The sequence below is a fragment of the Drosophila navojoa genome, chromosome X, assembly GCF_054131105.1.
Source record: "Drosophila navojoa isolate 15081-1374.11 chromosome X, UAZ_NAV_1.0, whole genome shotgun sequence".
Lineage (NCBI taxonomy): Eukaryota > Metazoa > Arthropoda > Insecta > Diptera > Drosophilidae > Drosophila > Drosophila navojoa.
Window position 1 is genome coordinate 25,915,066 of NC_142895.1, and position 19,404 is coordinate 25,934,469.

General features: G+C 44.2%; 1 protein-coding gene across 6 annotated transcripts in view; it reads left to right on the forward strand.

Moving 5' to 3' along the window:
- Nucleotides 1–9,794: 9,794 nt before the first annotated feature.
- The window catches only part of PsGEF (Protostome-specific GEF), a 28,703-nt gene continuing 19,093 nt past the window's right edge, over nucleotides 9,795–19,404 (forward strand). For 2 of the 6 annotated variants that reach the window (XM_089263343.1, XM_030388752.2), the window contains exons 1-4: nucleotides 9,795–10,082; nucleotides 11,919–12,798; nucleotides 13,541–13,880; nucleotides 16,902–18,270. In XM_089263343.1, coding sequence (XP_089119469.1) covers nucleotides 11,922–12,798; nucleotides 13,541–13,880; nucleotides 16,902–18,270 — 2,586 coding nt within the window. In that variant the 5' untranslated portion in view covers nucleotides 9,795–10,082; nucleotides 11,919–11,921. The remainder of the gene's footprint in view (nucleotides 10,083–11,918; nucleotides 12,799–13,540; nucleotides 13,881–16,901; nucleotides 18,271–19,404) is intronic. The other 4 variants (XM_030388750.2, XM_089263340.1, XM_089263342.1 and 1 more) reach the window with 3 other exon arrangements.

Here is a 19,404-nt window from a genome sequence, read left to right on the forward strand (position 1 = left end):
TCGGAGTCACAGCTCAAGCCTTGAGCGTCGCTCAAGTCTTTCTTTATTATTTCTTTGAGCAGCCAGCAATGAAATTTATGTAAATTAAATTAAAACTTCAACAAGCGGAACCAGTTCGCAGTGGCAACATCTGGCCCAGCTCCCAGTTCCTAGTTCTTAACCATTTGCCCAGTCCAAGTTGCAGCCACATAAATTTCGAAAGTACCGTCAATTGTCAGCGCCCCCGTACGAACCCTTCCTGCCTGCCTGTCCTGCTGCCGTCGCTCCCTCATGCCAGCACCAGCACCAACACTTGAGATAAAGATCGCGCCTTGCCACCGTTCGACCAACTGACACGCCTTCAGCTGCAATACAAAACTTACATGACAGCCACAACCTACAAAGCGAATATTACAATGGCCACTTAAAGGGCGCTCTATCGGTTTATGATATGTCCACAATGCGTTGCATATAACAACTTGTGCTCTTTGTCTTTAATGAAATGCTTTTGTATAGATCCTTAGATATCATAGAGCTCAAAGAGATTTCCAAATAATTGCTACTCTTTAAATATCAAATATCTAATTTGAATTCTATTAAGTTATGGATAGGCTACATAATTAATAGGTCGAGCAGCTAGAGGAGAGTTGGAGGCGGTGTTAGTTAAGTAGATATTTTATATGATCGATTCTAACGACATTATGTAGTCTGGAGAACTTAAGATGGTGTGTATGGAATAGGATGATGACTTGGTCAATACTAACTTTAAATTTAGCATTGCGCTGTAAGATTGAACATGATATAGTCTTTCTCCAATGCATTGGAATCATTGCAATGATAAATAAATTCTTATAAATTTGATATGAAATTCATGATATTATATTTCGAGTTCCAAGTATCTAGGAGGCTTCGTCTATATTCCCTATTGTCCCGCCTAAACAAGAACGCAGCCAATCAATCGCAACACTGTAATAGAAATAGAGTAAGATGGCCAACTGGAGTCCATGCATTCAACGGATAGTTAGGCGAAGAAACCGATAGAGGGACGGACAGGCAGACAGAAGAATAATAAGTCCTGATCTATGTTGCAAAATATATATGTATATTTAGGCTACAAAAGTAATAACCTAGCGGATCGCGTTTTCTAATATATATTTGAGCATGGATTCTTGAAAATGTACTCCATTCACATTCATATTTCATTCCCACTCTTGAGTTTGTTCTAGAAAAACATTCGATGGGCTCAACCATAACTGATTTGCATGTGCTGAATGCTGCGCTGATTTTGACTTAGATCAATCTCTAGTTGATGGGTATATTGAAAGGTCGTAAATTTGTCGATTTGCCAAGACATGAGGTGAGACCCTTTATAATCTACATTTGTCGCCTCGATCAAATGTTGCGCTACTTGCATAATTGTTGTGCCTAATCCAATTATGTGTTAAGGCCAACTCTTTGAGCCACCATTTACACGGATCGGCTATGACAAATCATGGTAGATCATCTATCTCTGAACTTCCAACAGTGTCAGCTGTCAGCACCTACTACTACTACTGCGACTACTACTACCATTACCTAACCGGAACTCTTTTTACGAGCACGAGCACTTCAGATATAGATCGCATTCCAGTTGACAGTCGATGCGTAGAATCTCCCTCTCTTTCTCTTTCTCTTTCGTTGTCTCTCTCCCTCGCCATCTCTATGTGTGCGTGTGCAGAGCATTGGTATCGAAATGGATTGACATTTATGAGGCATAAATTTTGTACACTTTCTGCTTTCTCCGACTGGCAGCCCGGCCAATTAAGTGCAACGAATCGGCGAGTCTGCGCACTGAGATCCGGGATGTTCATACCTTTATGATAGCGTGGCATGCCTTGCGAAAAATTTAAATATGCATCGTTCTGTCCCAGGCAGATCGAAAGAGCAGAAAAAAACAGGGGTGGCCCATTGTCCAAGGGCTGGGGACTGCTGGCCCTGAGTGTCATCAAAACAATGTTTGCCAGCTAGTTTATGAGCTGCGCCTCATTTCGCATTCTCATTTCTCATCATCGTCAGCGTCAGCGTCAGCGTCAGCATGATTTTCATTTGGTTTTCCATTCGCTACCTATTTTCAATTTCACATTAATTTCTTTTCAATGTGCTCGCCATGCCAATCAAAATCATAAAGAGGCCTTTTTTGCCCACGTCATTATGCAAACGTCTGACCGCGCCGAAATGTCCACAAAACTGTGGAAAAGTCGTAAAAAGTGTGTCTGCCGCACACACACACTCTTTCTCTCTCTCTCTCTCACACTCATACTTTCGCATCATCTTTTTTTTTTGGGGGTCATAAAAAAACCAACAAACCTATTTTTTTGGTCAAGCGCAACGACAGGGGGTCGAGGCTGTTGTTCAACGGGGGTCGTCGTCGTTTAGTCAAATCTTTGCTATTATTAATAAATGGCTTTGTTTGGCGAGCCGATCCTCAACTGCTTATGATCGCATCTTTTAATCAGCGGGGCATCCCATCCCATTCATTGTCTATCCGTCGTCTGTTTATCTCGGCTACCATAAATACCACAAACAATGCCCAATACTTGTGGCTTGCTCTATTCTAATCGACGCAGTCTCGCTTAATGATCATCTACTGATCTCTTCAGCTGCTGCGTTATTAGAGGTTTCACCTTGATTTCTCTTGTGATGGGATCTTGGCATATTTTCGATCTTATCAACTTTAATCTTTTACACTCAGGCCACATTTTTATCAGAATGTTAAGCTTTCTGACTAGTTTTTCTTGATTCAGATTAAAAATGTAGAACTCTCAGAGTGATAAGAAGACACTATCACTGATTGATGCAAAGTCAATAACAAAGACTAGAGGCTATACTTAAAAAGTGCTCTACCACGATCAACGATTATGACACTATTTTGAAGTGCTATACAAATACGGATCGTTCGCTGATGACTCTTATATGCTAGCCTTGACCTTTCATTCAAATTGAAAAACGATGGATGATCTTTCATTTGTTGATCTTACTGTTGTGGGATCAGCCGGGCCCAATAGGTCTATCTCAAGTCATCTTTTGATGGTACTCAAATTTGAGCTATAATAAGTTTGGTGACCTTTCTAGTGAGGAGCTATGCAAATAGTGATCGATTGAAGTCTTAACCTTATGCAAATAGTCTATAGGCGCATATGTGGGATCATCTGATTACGCTTTGTGTACAATGTCTTTTGAGCCACATATTAATTGTTCTCGAATTGAAATTTGAATCTTTAGCCTGCGATGGTAAGTGCTATGCAAATACTTTGATTGATTGCTTGATTGATGGTGTTGCGTTCGTGACACTCGGGCACTTCCTGTAATTAGCTGGCTGAGTCTATTGCTATCGCAATCACTTGAACTTCAACCCACACAGCCGACAGCGATCATCATTCAAATGAAGTGTTATGCCGTTGCTGTTGATCCTGTGCGAGCTCCTGCTGATCTCGTTCGGTATGTCAACGAGCACTAATTATAATGTCAGAGAACGCTTCTAGATGGCCAGCCAACCCAATGCAGCTACCCACACTGAATCACACGCACACGCACACGCACACACATCGACACACACGTGCAGCCGCCTTGACGGATTGATCAGTGTGATTAATGATGTGGTCTGTGGCATTGCGTGACAAGTTTGTTAGTAAATTGAACGTGCCACATTGATGGGGTACTTTTTTTTTTTTTTTGGTTTGCTGCAGCTTGTGGCCAACACCTTTCGCATTGCATCATTAATCTTTGGCAACAGTACAGCAAACACAATTCGGCTAGTCGCTGTGTCTACAATTTATCTATATGTATCTGTGTCTGTGCCTAGCGGGAATTCCCACGACGATCTATTCGCAAAATCATTTTTAATGAAGTTATCATAAACTCTGTGCCAGGATGTTGCGGCTTTCTGATCCGTCATAAACTGTCGCCCAGAGAGCAGCCGTGCGTGAATTTTTCCCGACTGACCACAACAAGAGGACGCTAAGTAAAGGGAAATTTATGCATCGATCGTGCGACCGATCGACCAATTCAACGATTGACCACCGCACTATCGTCTGCGTTGCTGCGAAGGATCCTTCGATTTGCGACCCTCTCTCCCTTTTGCATATCGGGCGCTCGGCTTTGTGCCTCACATTTTCTAATCTACCTCAAAGATTAATGAGATTTCACCGCAATTTACTATGGCTGATGCGTTTTTTTTCTCCCATTTTTTTAATGTTTTCATTTTCTTTTATGGTCTTAGACATAGGTTTTTTCTTCCTTTTTTATGGCTCGTTTAAAATTCGGTAAATAGGGCGCTTGTCTCGTAATTTACATGAAATTGCTTCATTTACAGAGGCTGAGGTTTGCTTTCGATTTGACGTTTTTGTTTTTTTCTTTTTCTGTGTCTTCCCTTGTCTTGGGAATTTGCATTAGTTGACTCTGTTTGATCGGCAGCGATCGCTCATCATGTCAAAGCTTCGACTGCAAAGGCGGCCATTCGTGTGGTCTAGATCGAACAGCAAACCGATGCAGCTGCGTCTCAGCTGCTGTCCAGTCGATACGCTCCCAATTCGCCATGAAATTAACAATTCTGGACCTCGCATTTCTTTCACACTCTCCGACTTTTGTTCTTCCTCTGCTCTCTTCGTCCACTGTGTCCAAGACGTTTGCGTAAAATATGATTTTTCGCTGTGATTGCGATATGGTTATTAACTTTATGAATGGAACTCCAATGCGAGCAACGGCATATCTATGTATCTATGTATCTATGTATCTATATATCTATATACCTATATATCTATATATCTATATCTATATATATATATATATATCTATATATCTATATGTCTATATATCTATATATCTATATATCTATATATCTATATATCTATATATCTATATATCTATGTATCTATATATCTATATATCTATATATCTATATATCTATATATCTATATATCTATATATCTATATATCTATATATCTATATATCTATACATCTATATATCTATATATCTATATATCTATGTATCTATGTATCTATGTATCTATTTAATTATATTAAAATCATCGTATCTGAGTGATACAAAGTTCGATTCAGCTGGGAATATCGTCACTTTGGGAATATATAGTTTTTTTTTTTTGGAGCCAACGCCATCTCATAAATCAGTTCAAATGTCATTTGCTTAAACTTGACATGCAGCATAACAAGTTTTTCTGCAGACTTTTTTGAGAGTGCATTTATTTACTTGTTTTTTATCTCTTTCCATTTTTTTTGGGTTGTATGTCAAATTACTTGAGGGCGCCTGAATGTCTGAGAAATTTTGGTGGGTTCGCTTCGAGAACGCAGTTGCAGCAGCTCACGGGATCATCTAAAGAAGAAAAAAAAGCAACAGACAGTGAACTGAACTGCAGTGCAGACAGCGCTGAAAACTGCTTATTTTTTTGTTTTTTTTTTTTTTTTTTTGAATTTTGGGTCGTTTTACTTAACAATTTTTTGGGTGTCTTGGCAGGAGCCGCAGTCACAGTCGAAGATGCACACCAGAAGCAGCCAAAGGACAACCCTTTTTTTCGTGTGTGAGTATGTGTGTGTGTGGTTTTTTTTTCGCTGTGAGAAATGCAAATTCGGCGGCATCTAAAAAGATGTTTAATTTGTAAGCAATGCTCTGTCTGAACTGGAATGTGAGCAGACACAATGCATATATGTATATACAGATACATACATATATATGGAGAGATTTGTATAAGATTGCAAAAAAAAAAACTGCACTAATTTGATATTTTTTGCAAACGAAACGATGAACTGTTGCACGATGGCTGCTGCTGCAAAGGATGCTTCGTGTGGCATGTGAACAGAATTTGGGCTTTAAGAGTGCTGCAGCAGGCGCTTGCATGACTAGCAGTTACCCTGTGATCCTTGAAGGTCTTCTGAAGGACTTAAGTAGAGATAATATTAGAACAGAAGTGATTTATGATGGATGCGCTCATGCAATGGAACTGGCAAGAAGATGAGCTCGATGAAATGAAATAATTATGAAGTTTTTTATTTTTGTGGTTTCCCCTCGTTTATTTAACCAGAGATTCAGCAAAGTTCTGGTAAATCAGTAGTTGAAAAGCTATTCTAATTTATGATAATCTATTTCTAGATCATATGAAATCAAGAGAACTTTCTTAGGGCGGCTCAACAACTAATTCAGATACACCCCATATGTGGGTGCAGAGAGTAGTGGATCTAAGGCACCAGCCAATACTTCTAATAGACGAAAATTGTTGAAGTGAAATCGAAAAAGTCCTTCCATTCAAAATGTGGGCTCAATTGCGTGATTGATGTTGCAACTGGCTTATGTGGCTCCTCGAACACAACTTGCCCACAGTGTATATAAAAAACGGAACAGGCGGTTGCAGTCCATTGGACAAGCCGCCTTTATTGTGTGTGTACATGCGTACGTGTGTATGTGTGAGTGCTCTATTCACTTTTTTAATGTCATTTATCAAATTTCAAGCAAAATGTACAACAATTGTCGCGACGACCAGAGCAGATCACATTCATGAACGCAGTTTCAGTTTCAGTTTTGGAGATTTCAGTTTTCGACTTTCAGTTTTCCGTTTTCAGTTTTCAGTTTTCGGCTTTCGGTTTTTCATTTTCCATTTACCATTTTCGTGTGCACTGTGAAGTGAATATCAAAACAAAGACCTTGGATCGTGACGTTGCGCTCTTTAAAAATCGGTATGAACAGTCGAACCAACGATCGGTCGATCGTAGGAACTGTCAATCCCATTTTTCGTTCTTCGGGCGCGCGTTTTCAGTGTGTCGCCGTGTCAAGCTGTCAATCAAAGGGCATCTTTCATTCTCATGTTGCCGGAAAGTGAAACTCTCCCATATACATATTTATGCACCAATGTGTATATGTGTGTGTGCGTGTGTGAGTCTGTCTGTGTGTAGCTATGCCTTACTCTGCCCAAGTCTGAGCTTGAAGATTTGCATTTTTAATTTGTTGGCCCGAAATGCAAATGCATTCTCTTTGCTTACAAGCAAAAATCAAGTTGATGCTAATTTGGTCGATATTACCGCTTTCTGCCCATTAGGCAAATGCAACACCCATTCGCACACACACACACACACACAGGCATACACACCACATATGTCAAGGGGTTTGTCACATCGATGATGATCCGATTTCCGTAACCGAGTGTCAAATGCATTTGCAATAAGTTTGCCAAAAATCGGGCCCGCAAACCTTTGATATTATTTTTGCTGGGAAATTGAATTTATAAACGATTTAGATAAATTTGCAATAGCAACAACAACAGCAAATTGGCCCGCACACGTTACAGGGAAACCACCCCAGGCCCAATGACAAGAGATAGTCGATAACCCTTTGCATCCATCCCACTTCTCACTCCTTGTTTTTGCTAATTTTCATTTTAATGAAGCGCAAAATACAAAATACAAAAATTGCAATCAGATTGAAATTCAAATCAAAAACGATTATGAAAATCGTATCGATTACAGCAATGAAAAGCGCAAACATTGTTAATAGATAGCTGATTGCATATTACGGAGATGCGGCTCACGGGAAAAGGGGGAGGACGGAGGGTATAGGTTTAACCAAAATTAGCTCTAGCCTGAGATAGCTCCAATTTTAGAGTGTCCATAGTGGGTTCGTAAGCTGAAACTTGAATAATCTCTTTGAAGATATCTTATATAGGTTTTATATAGGTTTTTATAAAAGCAGTCATAGATACGTCTAATGATTCAAGTCAAAATATTGAGGCAAAATTAGTCTGGCTCTATATCTCATCTTATGATTAACATATCAATATGTATAGTTCATAGCTCATATTATCCTTGGAGAAGCTGACATCGCTGTATATATGTCTTTAAGATCTCCAAAATACACTCTCTCTTCAAAATATACCTTTCTATCTGGAGATGTACAGTAAATCATTCAGATATTCATTATAGTTAGAGGATCTGAACTAAGATAAGCTCAAAGTTTTCTACCTTTCCCTTTATCAAATGTAATTTCAACTACCTTATCAATAAACCCCGTATGCCTAGAGCAATTGCTCTTATCATACAGCTGTTCCAATTCAATGGCTAACTGTATTTGAATATCTCCTTGTGGAAGCTCATTGAATTAAAACTGAAGGATCATCGAAAAAGGACACACACACCTACACAACTGACAGCCGCCCGGGCAGCTGGACACTCAAGTGAAGTGCTCCGATTTGGTTGGAAGCATCATTAAGGACTTTTCGTTAAGGAATTCGAAGAATAGCAATAGGAAAGGGAGTCGGAATAGGAATGGCTATAACAGAGCCACCCCCACGGCTGGATGGCAATCGTATTGACTGAAAAAAGGCGTCCATTCAAATGCTATCAGAAAGTTGGCAGAACGCTCGTAAAATCTCAAGATGGACAGCGGACGTCACATAAAGAGCGCGCATAAATTTTTGGCCAACAATTGAAGTCGGCCAAAACGAACGAGCGAAAGAACGAACGGCTGCTAATTGAAAGGCACGAGACGGTCCGCATAAGATCAGGCAGCCCAGCATCTGGACAAATATTTACCGAAGCTTCACCTTTGGCTCGTAAATTGCCGCCTAGAAAGGGCCAAGAGAGCGAGAGAGACAGAGAGAGAGAGAAAGGGAAGGAGAGGGAGAGTGTATGAGAATGGGCCCAAAATCGAAATCAATATCTAAGTGAAAGTAATGACCGCTGTCCGTTCCCTCCGTGCGACAGATCAGTGCTGGACAGAGACATTAGGCTACTGTTCCTGCTTCTGCTTCTGCTGCTCCTGCTCCTGCTGCTCCTGCTGCTGCTGTTGTTGCTGATGCTGTTCTAGTAAAAAGAAAATAACAACACACGAGACAAATCTGGGCTAAGACACCTTGCGACGTCGCCGTGTGGGTTTTTCTTACCTTTCTTATTTTTCTTTTGCAACTTTTTTTTTTTTTTTGTATTTTTAGTGTGCGGCAGCTGTTGACGCTTTGTCTGCCGGCAATGCTGGCCGGCACAAAGGACACGGCAGGTAAGCCGCTGCCTCCAGGAGAGCATACAATGTAGAAGAGATGGGAGAGCGAGAGAGAGAGAGGCAATGTGTTGCTGCTCTTAAGCTGCTCAACAGCATGCGCCATCTATCGTCGGATGGCAGCAGCTCAATATAATCTGTGAGGCAACTGTTGCAAAAACTTGTGTCGAGAATGGGTTGCACGTGGAACTGATGAGGCGCACCGTTGTGAGTATAAAGAATATTAAGAATTAGAACTAGAAAGTTTCATTTGAAAAAATTGAGCTGGGATATTTAAAGATTTAATAGGCAACAAGATTGCTGGAAGCTGGATTTATAGCAAGTTGAGTATGATATAATGCTATATGAATGAGGCTAAAAATATACAGCTGACTTTATAGAGGCTGAGGCCTTACTGCTCTAGTTAAGGCATAACAGTTGAGCACCTGAATCAATGAGTTATTAAAATAGGGAATATATTATCTGGACAACTTTTGGTTCTAGTAAATTCCATCGGCAGAGATTCCTTAGGAATTCACACAAGCCCAAGGACATTGACAAAGTGATCTCGTTTCCTACTGGCTATTATTTGTATCTTTTCTGGTCTATATAGATCTCTGTTCTCCCACTCTTTCTTCTACTCTCTCTCACTCTCTCACGCACACACACTGTCACTCTCTCTCACTCTCTTGGGCTCTCTTCTATCTGTCTGTTGGGGTGGTTGCTCGGGCGAAACGAACCCATAAACGTTTCGAGCTCGCGATCCGCTCGTCATTTCCGTTTGTTGCCTCGTGCGCTGCAGACGTTCACGCGCGGTACGAACTGTAGAAATACCAAGAACACAAATCCAGAAGGAGAGCACCTCAACAAGATTTCTAAGCTCTGATTCAGGCTGGACTCAAACACTTAGTCTATTTATCTTCTTTTTTTTTTTGCTGTGCGCCAGTTAAAAGTGCTAACGATTTAGATATTTAAAAGTGCAACTACAAAGGCGACATAGTCGCATATATATAGTATATATAACTATTCATATATATATATATAGAGAGAGAGAGAGAAGGAGAGAAGGAGGACATAGAGCTCAGCTATCAGGTAAGTGCAGAGTGTTGCTTCATCTAAGATCGTGTCATATTCTAGATTGTGAGTAATCGATAGCTCATGTTGGGCTGTTGCATGTGATCCGAATACTCGGTCAAGTCTCAGCTACATCGATCGCTCACACCTGGCAATGCAAACACACACACACACACACACATAATCATAGACACACACATGTGTGTGAGTGTGTAATTGCGCTCGCACCCATGTGCCGCAACTTATTTGTCTTTTGCCCCAGCTCTAATTTTAATTTGGCCAAGAAATGGGCAAAGGGAAAAGGGAAACCCTAAAGGACCTAACCCCTAGAGTCACATCCACACACAGATCACGGACAGACAGAGAGACCCACAACCAGGAGACTTACGATTACAGCAAAGAAAAAAAATTAGTTGCCTTCCAAAGGGGTGGTGCGCTGCTCTAATACATTTAATTTGTTGCTGCTTTTCTTTCGACCTTCTTTCCATCACTTTATTTTTTTTGTTTTTGGTTTTTTTTTTGCCCCTGCTACCCTGGGCGAGCTGCTAATCCTCGATCATAGGAGGGTGCGAGCGGCATTTCCGATTGCAGATCGAACTTCCAACAGATCTTAAGTAAATGGAAAAACATTTTTTTTGCGCTCTCGCCTTGACTGGCTGCAATTTTTTAATTTTCTTCAGGGTGACGTTTATGGATTACATGAATGCCCTATTTTCCTTTCCGATTGTGCGTGTGTCAGTCACTCAGTCTGTCTGTCTGTGTGTGTGTGTGCGCGCGTGTGTGTGCGTGCCTGAAGGCTAGATAAACAGAATGAGAACGATCCTTTCGTTCCGTTCGAAAAAGTTCCTCCTTTGGCAAAAATGGCATCATTATGCTGGGGCGTAATTGTTTCACACACATACACAGACACCGACAGAGAGAGAGAGAGAGAGAGACAGACTCTGCCAGATCCTTTATTTTTTTTTGGCAAGGACTCGTTCAATTTTATGGTTTGCGGCGTAGCAGAAAGAAGAAGAAATCTATTTAAGTATACGGCAGAAGGATTCTTTGCTGGAAATTAGCATAAGTATAATTTGAATTCCGCCAGGCAAACCAGAAATCGCGCGCGCATCAGAAGGTCCTTTAAAAGGAGCCGCAGGACGAGTACGTGAAAAACTCGTTTGCCGCAAAACAATTTGCAAAATTTCTTGCTTTCTGCCCATTGTCTTGCGACGCTTCATTATAGCTACGAATTCAATATACCAAACACACGCATACATATATATATATATATATATAAGTATTTATATATATATATATCTTCTTCTTCTTCTTTTTTGTCAGCCAGTTTGCATGCAAAACGAAAACTCGCTCGCCAGCTGCCTAAGTTGGCCCAGATAGCAACTCGACTATGCTCAACCACCTTTCGTATGATCGAGATCTTATCATACGATACGTAAACGATTCAATTTAGCTTTATTAAAATAACTGTAATGGCTGCAAATTGCCAAAGAAAAGATGATTTATATAGAGCAATTGTCTCTCAGCAAAGAAAGGCTGAAGAAATTGAAAGGGAATATATACAGTATGTATCTTTATGTATCTATGTATTTAATTTCTATACTTTAATTTGAGATACTTACAATAAGTTTATATAGTATTCGTTCGCAATTCTCTGAAATGTCGTACATTCTCTGATTTTGATTCTATATGTGGTTAAAAGATTCCTTCACTTATAGGCTTATTTTATGTGTATCTTTTAAAGTTTACTGTGTGACTTAATCAAAAGCTTTTCTTAAAGCTTCTTTCTAAAATTATGATATTCAATCTTCTTTCCCAATCCAATCTCACCCTATCTCTTCTTCTCTTAGTTAGGACATGCCCACCATGACACGCATGCATCGGCACTCCAGCTCGAGCGGCGTCGAGGAGACGCGCGGCCGGCGTCGCAATGCCAGCGGCGATGCGAACAAGGAGAACTTTGGGGTCCACTTCATGAGCAGCCCCTTCGGCAACAGCAGCCTGATTGCACTGCAGGATCTGAGCAATGTGCATGGCAAGAGTCCGCAGCGGCGCAGCTTCAGCGAGGGCAGCGGACCGCGTCAGGCCACGCCGCAGCTGGCAGCGCTGCGCTGCTTGCCACGTCTGGGCGGCGCTGTTGGCGCTGCGGGGGGCGGCCTGGAGGACTCGCAGTTGTCGTCCTCGCGCATGGGCGACACCACGCTCGATCGCATGCTGGACGCCATTATAGAGTCGGCGCGCAAGGAGGTGCGCTGCAAGCATCAAAGCGCATCAGCGTCGACGGCGGCGACGTTGGCAGCGACGCCTGGCGATGGCGAGTGGAGCGAGAGCAGCGTCCACGAGATGGAGGTGCGCACGCCCACGCACCTGAAGCGGCAGCGCGTGGTGCGCCGCAAGAATCAACAGAAGCAAGCCGCAGCCGCTCTGCGGCCGACCGCAGTCGAGAGGCAAAAGAATGTGGGCCTGAGCAAGCAGCCCAGTCTGGAGCATATACCTAGCATCAAGCGTTGCTTGAGCTTCTCCTCTTCGAGCTCCACATCCAGCGACTTGGAGGACGAGGAGCACTTTGCCAAGCGCGGCTCCATGGCCTCCTGTGTCTCGGGCGCCTCCTCCAATTCCAACTCCAACTTCGCCTCCCATTCCAATGCGACGAGCAGCGGCGATTTCCATCCACGTGGCAGCATCGACTTGAGCATCGCCTACGATGCCCATCAACAGCAATTAAATGTACATGGTGAGTTCCAGAGTCCCGCTTCCCCTATTCCCCATTCCTTCACATGCTCCGCATATATATAGAGTGGAACAGTGACATGAAACAAATGAGGTGTTAGTCTGGAGAGAAACGAAGAATGTTTATTTTCTCTAATTCTCTAATTGGAACGATGGAATGAAACACTAGAACAACTAATTGATACAAGCGATTTATTAGTTTGAATTGAAATGAATATTATCTCTATTTACCCAACTCATACTTCTTAGATCGAGCATTTTGTCATGGGAACAATATAATGGAACAGGGGAACAATGTAATAAAACAGCAATAAATGAAGGGCTTTCTCATTAATCAATTAATTAGTTAATTGTAAGTCTTAAATTAAGCATTTGCGTCTTTAAAATAATGAAATGAAGCAGTGGAACATTGAGAATCTGTTGTCTGAGACGAAGAGCTTTCTAATGTTGATATCCTCATCATTTAAATTCCTTGAATTAGGTCATTGGAACGATGGAATGAGCCAGCAAATGTAATGTATTTTCGCAATTTCGATTACTTGAATGGAGCATACATTAGTGTACTATACGATATCTGTTTGATCCGAAGAGGAGTGCAACATTCAATGTTGAATAATTCCAGTCATTCAGAATCAATACTATTGAACATGGTAGACATAGCAGACCTTCAGAGTTGACCCGAAAGAAAGAAAAATAAGCTTAAACTCAATGAGATAATATAACAAATAATTTAAATTCCTTTACAGTTATACGCTGTCGCGATCTGCAGCGATTGCACGGCGCTGGCAGCATCAATGCATACGTTAAGGTGGCCCTACTCTCCGGCAATACAAGCAGCAGCAGCGAAAATTCGAACTGCAACTCGAACTCGAACTTGAGTCGATTCCAGCGCACGGCCGTCCATCGGCACTCGAGTCGTCCGTACTTTGATGAGCGCTTTAGCTACCATGTGCAGGATGCTATGCTGCAGGCAACGGCAACGGCAACGGCAACGACATCAGCAACATCGACGGCGTCGACGTCGACGTCAGCATCAACAGCAGCAGCCCTGCAGCTGGCCGTTTGGCATCGGGATCGGCATTTGAAGTGAGTACGAGTAAGGTCAATAGCAGCTATCAGCAGCCAAACAAGTATCATATCGAAGGCTGACTACTGTCGCCTGTCTGTCATGTGTGCGCGCGTGTCATTCACCCCCAATGGCGAGGACAATGCTAAGCTAAGGATATGCCTGGCAAAAAGGCAGCGACAGCGACAGTGGCTAAGGCGGGGGCCTGGGCGGCGACGTAGGCGTAGGCAGTGGTGCGGGGTGTCTCAGCCTAATTGTAACGTTTTCCTGTAGCACACTTTGCCATTGTGCATTTCCTGCACATAAACAAACGCAGCGCCCGCAGCGGGCGAAGTGAGTTGGGGTGGGCAGCTTGAAATAGCTCTGGAGTGACTTCCAGCACACAGACACACACACACACACACACACACACACATGTGCATGGCGCACATCCAGCGCAGGCGCTGTGAGCCCCATTGTCTCTAGGCCGCTTTCCAGCTAACTGTAAAAAGTTGCCTGGGCTTTAGTTTTTAGGTTGGCCGTTCGTTGTGTGTTATTCCATCTCTTCCACATCTTCTTCTTCCTCTTGGTGCTCTGTTCCGTTTCGTTTGGAGCGGCTCGGTTCGGTTCGACGTGAACGCTGCGCTCAGTTCGAGTGTTAAGCTCGCGCGACGCAGACGCAAAAAGACGCAGAGGCTGGCAACGACGCTGCTGCGGCAAGGAACACACGCAGCGAACGAAACGCAACGACGGCGTGCTCTAACTGTTTCCCACAACAAATGTTGAAAAGTGTGTGCTCGCTCCATTGCGATAACAAAAATAATAATTATTACTCAAGAACGTTTACACGTCTAAACGTTTAGTTTAGTTGCATTTTTTTGCGAAAGTTTTTTTCTTGTTCCCTCATTTGTGCACAAACAATTGCAAGCGTGTGCCACATGCTCTCAGTGCTGCTCTGTGTACGTGTACGTGTACGTGTGTGTGTGTATGTGTGAGTGAGTGTGTTTATTTAAATGCAAACACTCTTTGGTATGTTGGCAGTGCTGTAATTGCCTTTTGCGCTGGCAGCTAAAAGTATGCAACACAAAATTATATAACTGCTTATGTGTGCGTGCCCGCCAGCCAGCCAGCCGCTAGGCAGCGTGCGTGTGCGCGTGCTAGTATGCGAGTTTTTGTGTAGCATAATTTTAGGCATGCTGCTTAATAATTGTGCCTCGCGCTGCTCTGAGTGCGTGCGCGTGTGTGTGTGTTAGCTAGCGTGTGAGTGTAGTTAACAACGCGCTCAATGGCCAAGTTAATTGAAATTCAAGGACACGACAGTTGGCCTGCTCATGCAAACCATCAAACCGTCATACCGTCATTCCGTCATGCACGCATTCACACATTTGGTCATTCACATTGCCTTTTAGCGTTTATGTCAAATCGATAAGCGCGCTCCACATTATGCAATGGCCACAGGTCAGAGGCACTGCCATTTCCTGGCTAATTGAAGCAGGCAGTTAGTTAAATGCACACCTGGGACCATATACACCTGCACACACACACACACATACGCACACACGGTGACGAGCACACACACCTGGCACATTTGTTATGCATGCATAATGAAAACATTTGAAAAATAGTTCTCCTTGTTGTCGTCTATTTGCAAATGCCTCGTTAAGCATTTTAAGTAAATTTGCCCAACGACTATTCGCTAAATAATTCATTTACCGTTTTGATGGGCCTGTGGCAAGGGTTAAGTGTTGAGCCCATGAGCTGCCGTCCGCAGTGGCAAGGCAGGTGGCAACAGTTTCTGTCGCAACTAGCTACGCAGCCTGCTACATTTTTAATGCACTGGCCCCATTTGTGTTTATTTCTTTCCTTTTTGTTTCTGTTTCTTTTTTCTGTTTTTCGCCCTGGCGTGCGCGGGCGAGCTTTGCCGAAAATCGAAAGGACCCTCAAGTCCTTGCTGCCCTGCCCCTCCTTCCCCCTGAACTTTGTGCCCGCCTTCCAGCGCTGTGCCCAAAGCCGAAACTGTCCGTCAGACAGTTGCGATTGCAATCGCCCAACTTTGGCGCTGCTGCAGCAAATGAAAATCAATAAAACTGACCCAAATACGCGCGGGCAAAATTTCAAAGCGGACAGACCTAGAGCACCACCTAAAGAAGAGGAAGGCTGAGGCGCACTTCCGGGGGTCTCTCCGTTCCGCCCACCCGCGCGCCCATTGCCGACATATCGCTGCGTTGTGGATCTGTGGGAATGCTAAGCCATGACAGCTTAGTTGGCGCTAATTGATTTATGTCACGTACCGCAGCTGTTGCCTGCCAAGGTGGGGGAGGCGGAAGTGTTGCGAGCACTGACAGAGCGACAGAGCGACAGGGAGAGGGCGAGGGCGAGGGCGAGGGCGAGGGCGAGGGCGAGAGGGTCCGTAAAAATGGTAAACAAAATGGTAATGCAACGTGACGCAAAGCGTCCAAAAAATCTAATCTCATAAGACGTCATTGAAACTATTTCTAGTCAGAGTCCTGTCCCAGGACTCACTCGAGTTGCCCTTGGCCAAATAGAGCTCATGATTTGTTGGATTCGTTTGTAGCTTCCTCGAAAAGGTCAACATGCGCTCGGCATTCATGTAGGCTAGTTAGCTATCAGGGAGATCTCTTTGGTACAATTTACCTTCAGGTTGTTCCATTAGTCCACTTTGTAGTCCGACATCGTGCGCTGTCTATCTCCTCTATTAATCGCTTGTGTTTTCGAGCTAGTCAGTCTATTACGCACAAGGCACTGTGAATTAGTTCGCGGATCTATGGAGGGAGTAGTTAGTCCCACTCTCGCCCTCCCCCGCACCCACTCTCGATTTGTTAATTGCGAGTCGGCTTAGATATGCAAAGCAAGTTTGTAATGAAATAAACTGAAAGAGGTTTAATATAATATGTAGGTAGCTGCTGTCAGAGTCAAAGTGCCTCGTGAATCTAATTAGGCGCACGCTGTATCGCTCAGTCTCAGGTTGCATGCATGCTGTTTCCATATGAGAAGACCTTTCGCTGACTGACATTCAATTTCATTAAATTTCATGTTCGCAGACGCAGTGAGTTCCTCGGCTGCCTCACATTTCCACTGAGCGCTTTAGTGCAGCAGAGCCTTGGCGCAACTGGATCCTACAAGCTACACTCGCAGGGATGCCTTCATAGCTGCCGCAGCACGAGCAGCAGCAGCAGCAGCAGCAGACCGCACGTCCCAGCCCACGCAACGCCCACAAGCCGCACTGAAGAGAAGCCAATCGAGCGGAAGCTGAGAGAGAGGGAGAGGGAGCAGGTGAAGGAGCACCTTACAGCGACTGTTAACGCTAGACCCGCAGCGGTTGAGATGTCAACGATGGCGGCTACAGTGAAACCGAATGCCACAGCCACAGCAACAGCCACAGCCCCAAGCACAGCCGTGCTGAGCGATGACGTCATCAGCATCAGCATCGATAGCATGGCTGCCGCCGTCGGTCCGCTGGGCAATGGCAAGGAGGACGCGCTGCAGCAGACGCAGCAGCCGACGATGGTGCTCAGCAAGAAGGCGCTGCATCAGCGCGATGCCGATGAGAATCTGTTCTTGCGCTTCCTCGAGCTGGATCCGCCCGCCGATGGCAACGCGAACAGCACCACGGCCAACACCGGCAACACGGGCAGCACGTCCGGCGGCACACTCAATGCGAACGCCATGTCCAATGCGAACGCGAATGCCAACAATGCGAACGCCAGCAATGCGAATCATCTCAATGGCGGCAACGGCACACGGCGCTGCTCGACGCTGCCGGGCAACAGCGGCGGCGGCGGCGGCGGCCGCCAGCCGACGGGACGAACGCCGTTCACGATGACCAAGCGGTTGACCCGGACGGAGGAGCGCGGATTTGGCTTCTCCATTGTGTGGACGCATCCGCCGCGCGTCGAGAAGGTGGAGGCGGGCCTCTCAGCGGATCGCTGCGGCATCCTGCCGGGCGACTATGTCATCTTTGTGGACAAGCACAATGTGGTTACGATGCCCGAGGCTGATGTTCTGAATTTGATACGATCGCAGGGCTCGTCCTTAACGTTGGAGATATTCAGAAGGTCAGGCGCGGGCGCCAACATGGCCACCAATGCCACCACCATCAGCACGGCAACACCGACAGCCATAGCCACAGGCACAGGCGCAGGCACTGGCACTGGTACTGGCACTGGCACTGGCACGGGAAGCGTCATCCATAATCAGCAGCAGTCGCAGCTGCGCAGCCAGCAGCTGCTCTATGGCCTAGAGGAGCAGCCAGCCAGCGTTGTGGCGCTGCAGCAGCGCACCGCCAGCGTTCGTCCCCAGCTGCTGGGCAACACCATCTCGAGGCCGGCCACCGCCTGCTCCGGCACCACCTCCTCCATTGAGGCGGCCAAGCGGCGGCTCCACCTGCCCCAGGTCACGTTCAGCAAGGAGGTAGGCAAGGGCGTCATTGTCTGAGACCAAGCAGCCAATCACTCAACCACTCAATCGCTCAACCACACGACCACCCCGACCGCTGCTAATTTTAGTTGCTTGTCTTTACTTATGAAATGTGCTTAAATATTTTTTTTCTATTTGTTTTTTTTTTTTTTTTGAGATTTGCCTTATTCTTTGCACTTTGTACATATGTTTAGCGCATTATTGTTAAGTTTTAACGTTTAAGTTTTTGCCCTGCGAAACATATATACATACATATATGCATATGTATATGTATATACCTCTATTTTTTTGTACCCCCTAAGCCCGTCTGAAAAGTCCCCATCCCTTGCTTGACAATAAAGTTTTTTTTCGGTTTTATTTGCTTTTACTATTGTTTTTGCTTTGCTCCGTTCGCGTTGACGGAGGTTTTAAGTTTCCTCCGTGCGGTGGGCTCTGGGAGCTCGGAGCTCGGAGCTCTCACGAGCTGTTTCCGTTCTTTTAATTGCCATTTTAATTGGGTTTTCTTCCGTTCTTGCTTTGCATAGTTTTAGGCTCTAGGTTAAAGGTCTCGGTTACAATCAGCACAACTCAATCCGAAAGCTTTTTAACGAACTAAGTATGTCAAATGAAATACGAGTATCATCCAGGCAGGATTATGAAATAAGAATTGAGATTAAAATATATGGACTAGAAATATTTTTCATGGAATGTATCTCAGTAAATCGCTGGAGACTTTCCTGCTCTATTATCTCCCTCGATTCTTATTTTAGATCAGATTAGATTAAATTTAGATTTTCTGCTAGGTTAAGCGTACATCTGGAAGAGGATTATTAAGTGTTTGGGAGTGAGAAGCATTTAAAATTGTCGTGCTCTTAACCATTTAATAGACAGATTGCTTGCGACCCGCTAGATCCTTAAGACCGTCATTAAAATATTCATTGTTATCTTACTTATGAATTCAGCTCTAGCAGATGAATTCAAATGATGTGAATACATGAGCCTACATACGGGCTAATCAGCAGTCGAAGTCTAGTCAGGGCGTTGGCTGAAGGAGAAGGTTATCCAGATATCAATATCAAGATAGGACAGTTCTGAATAGTTTGCATAGTTCCTCGAAACGAATCGTCTAGCACACGCTCAAGCTAGAAC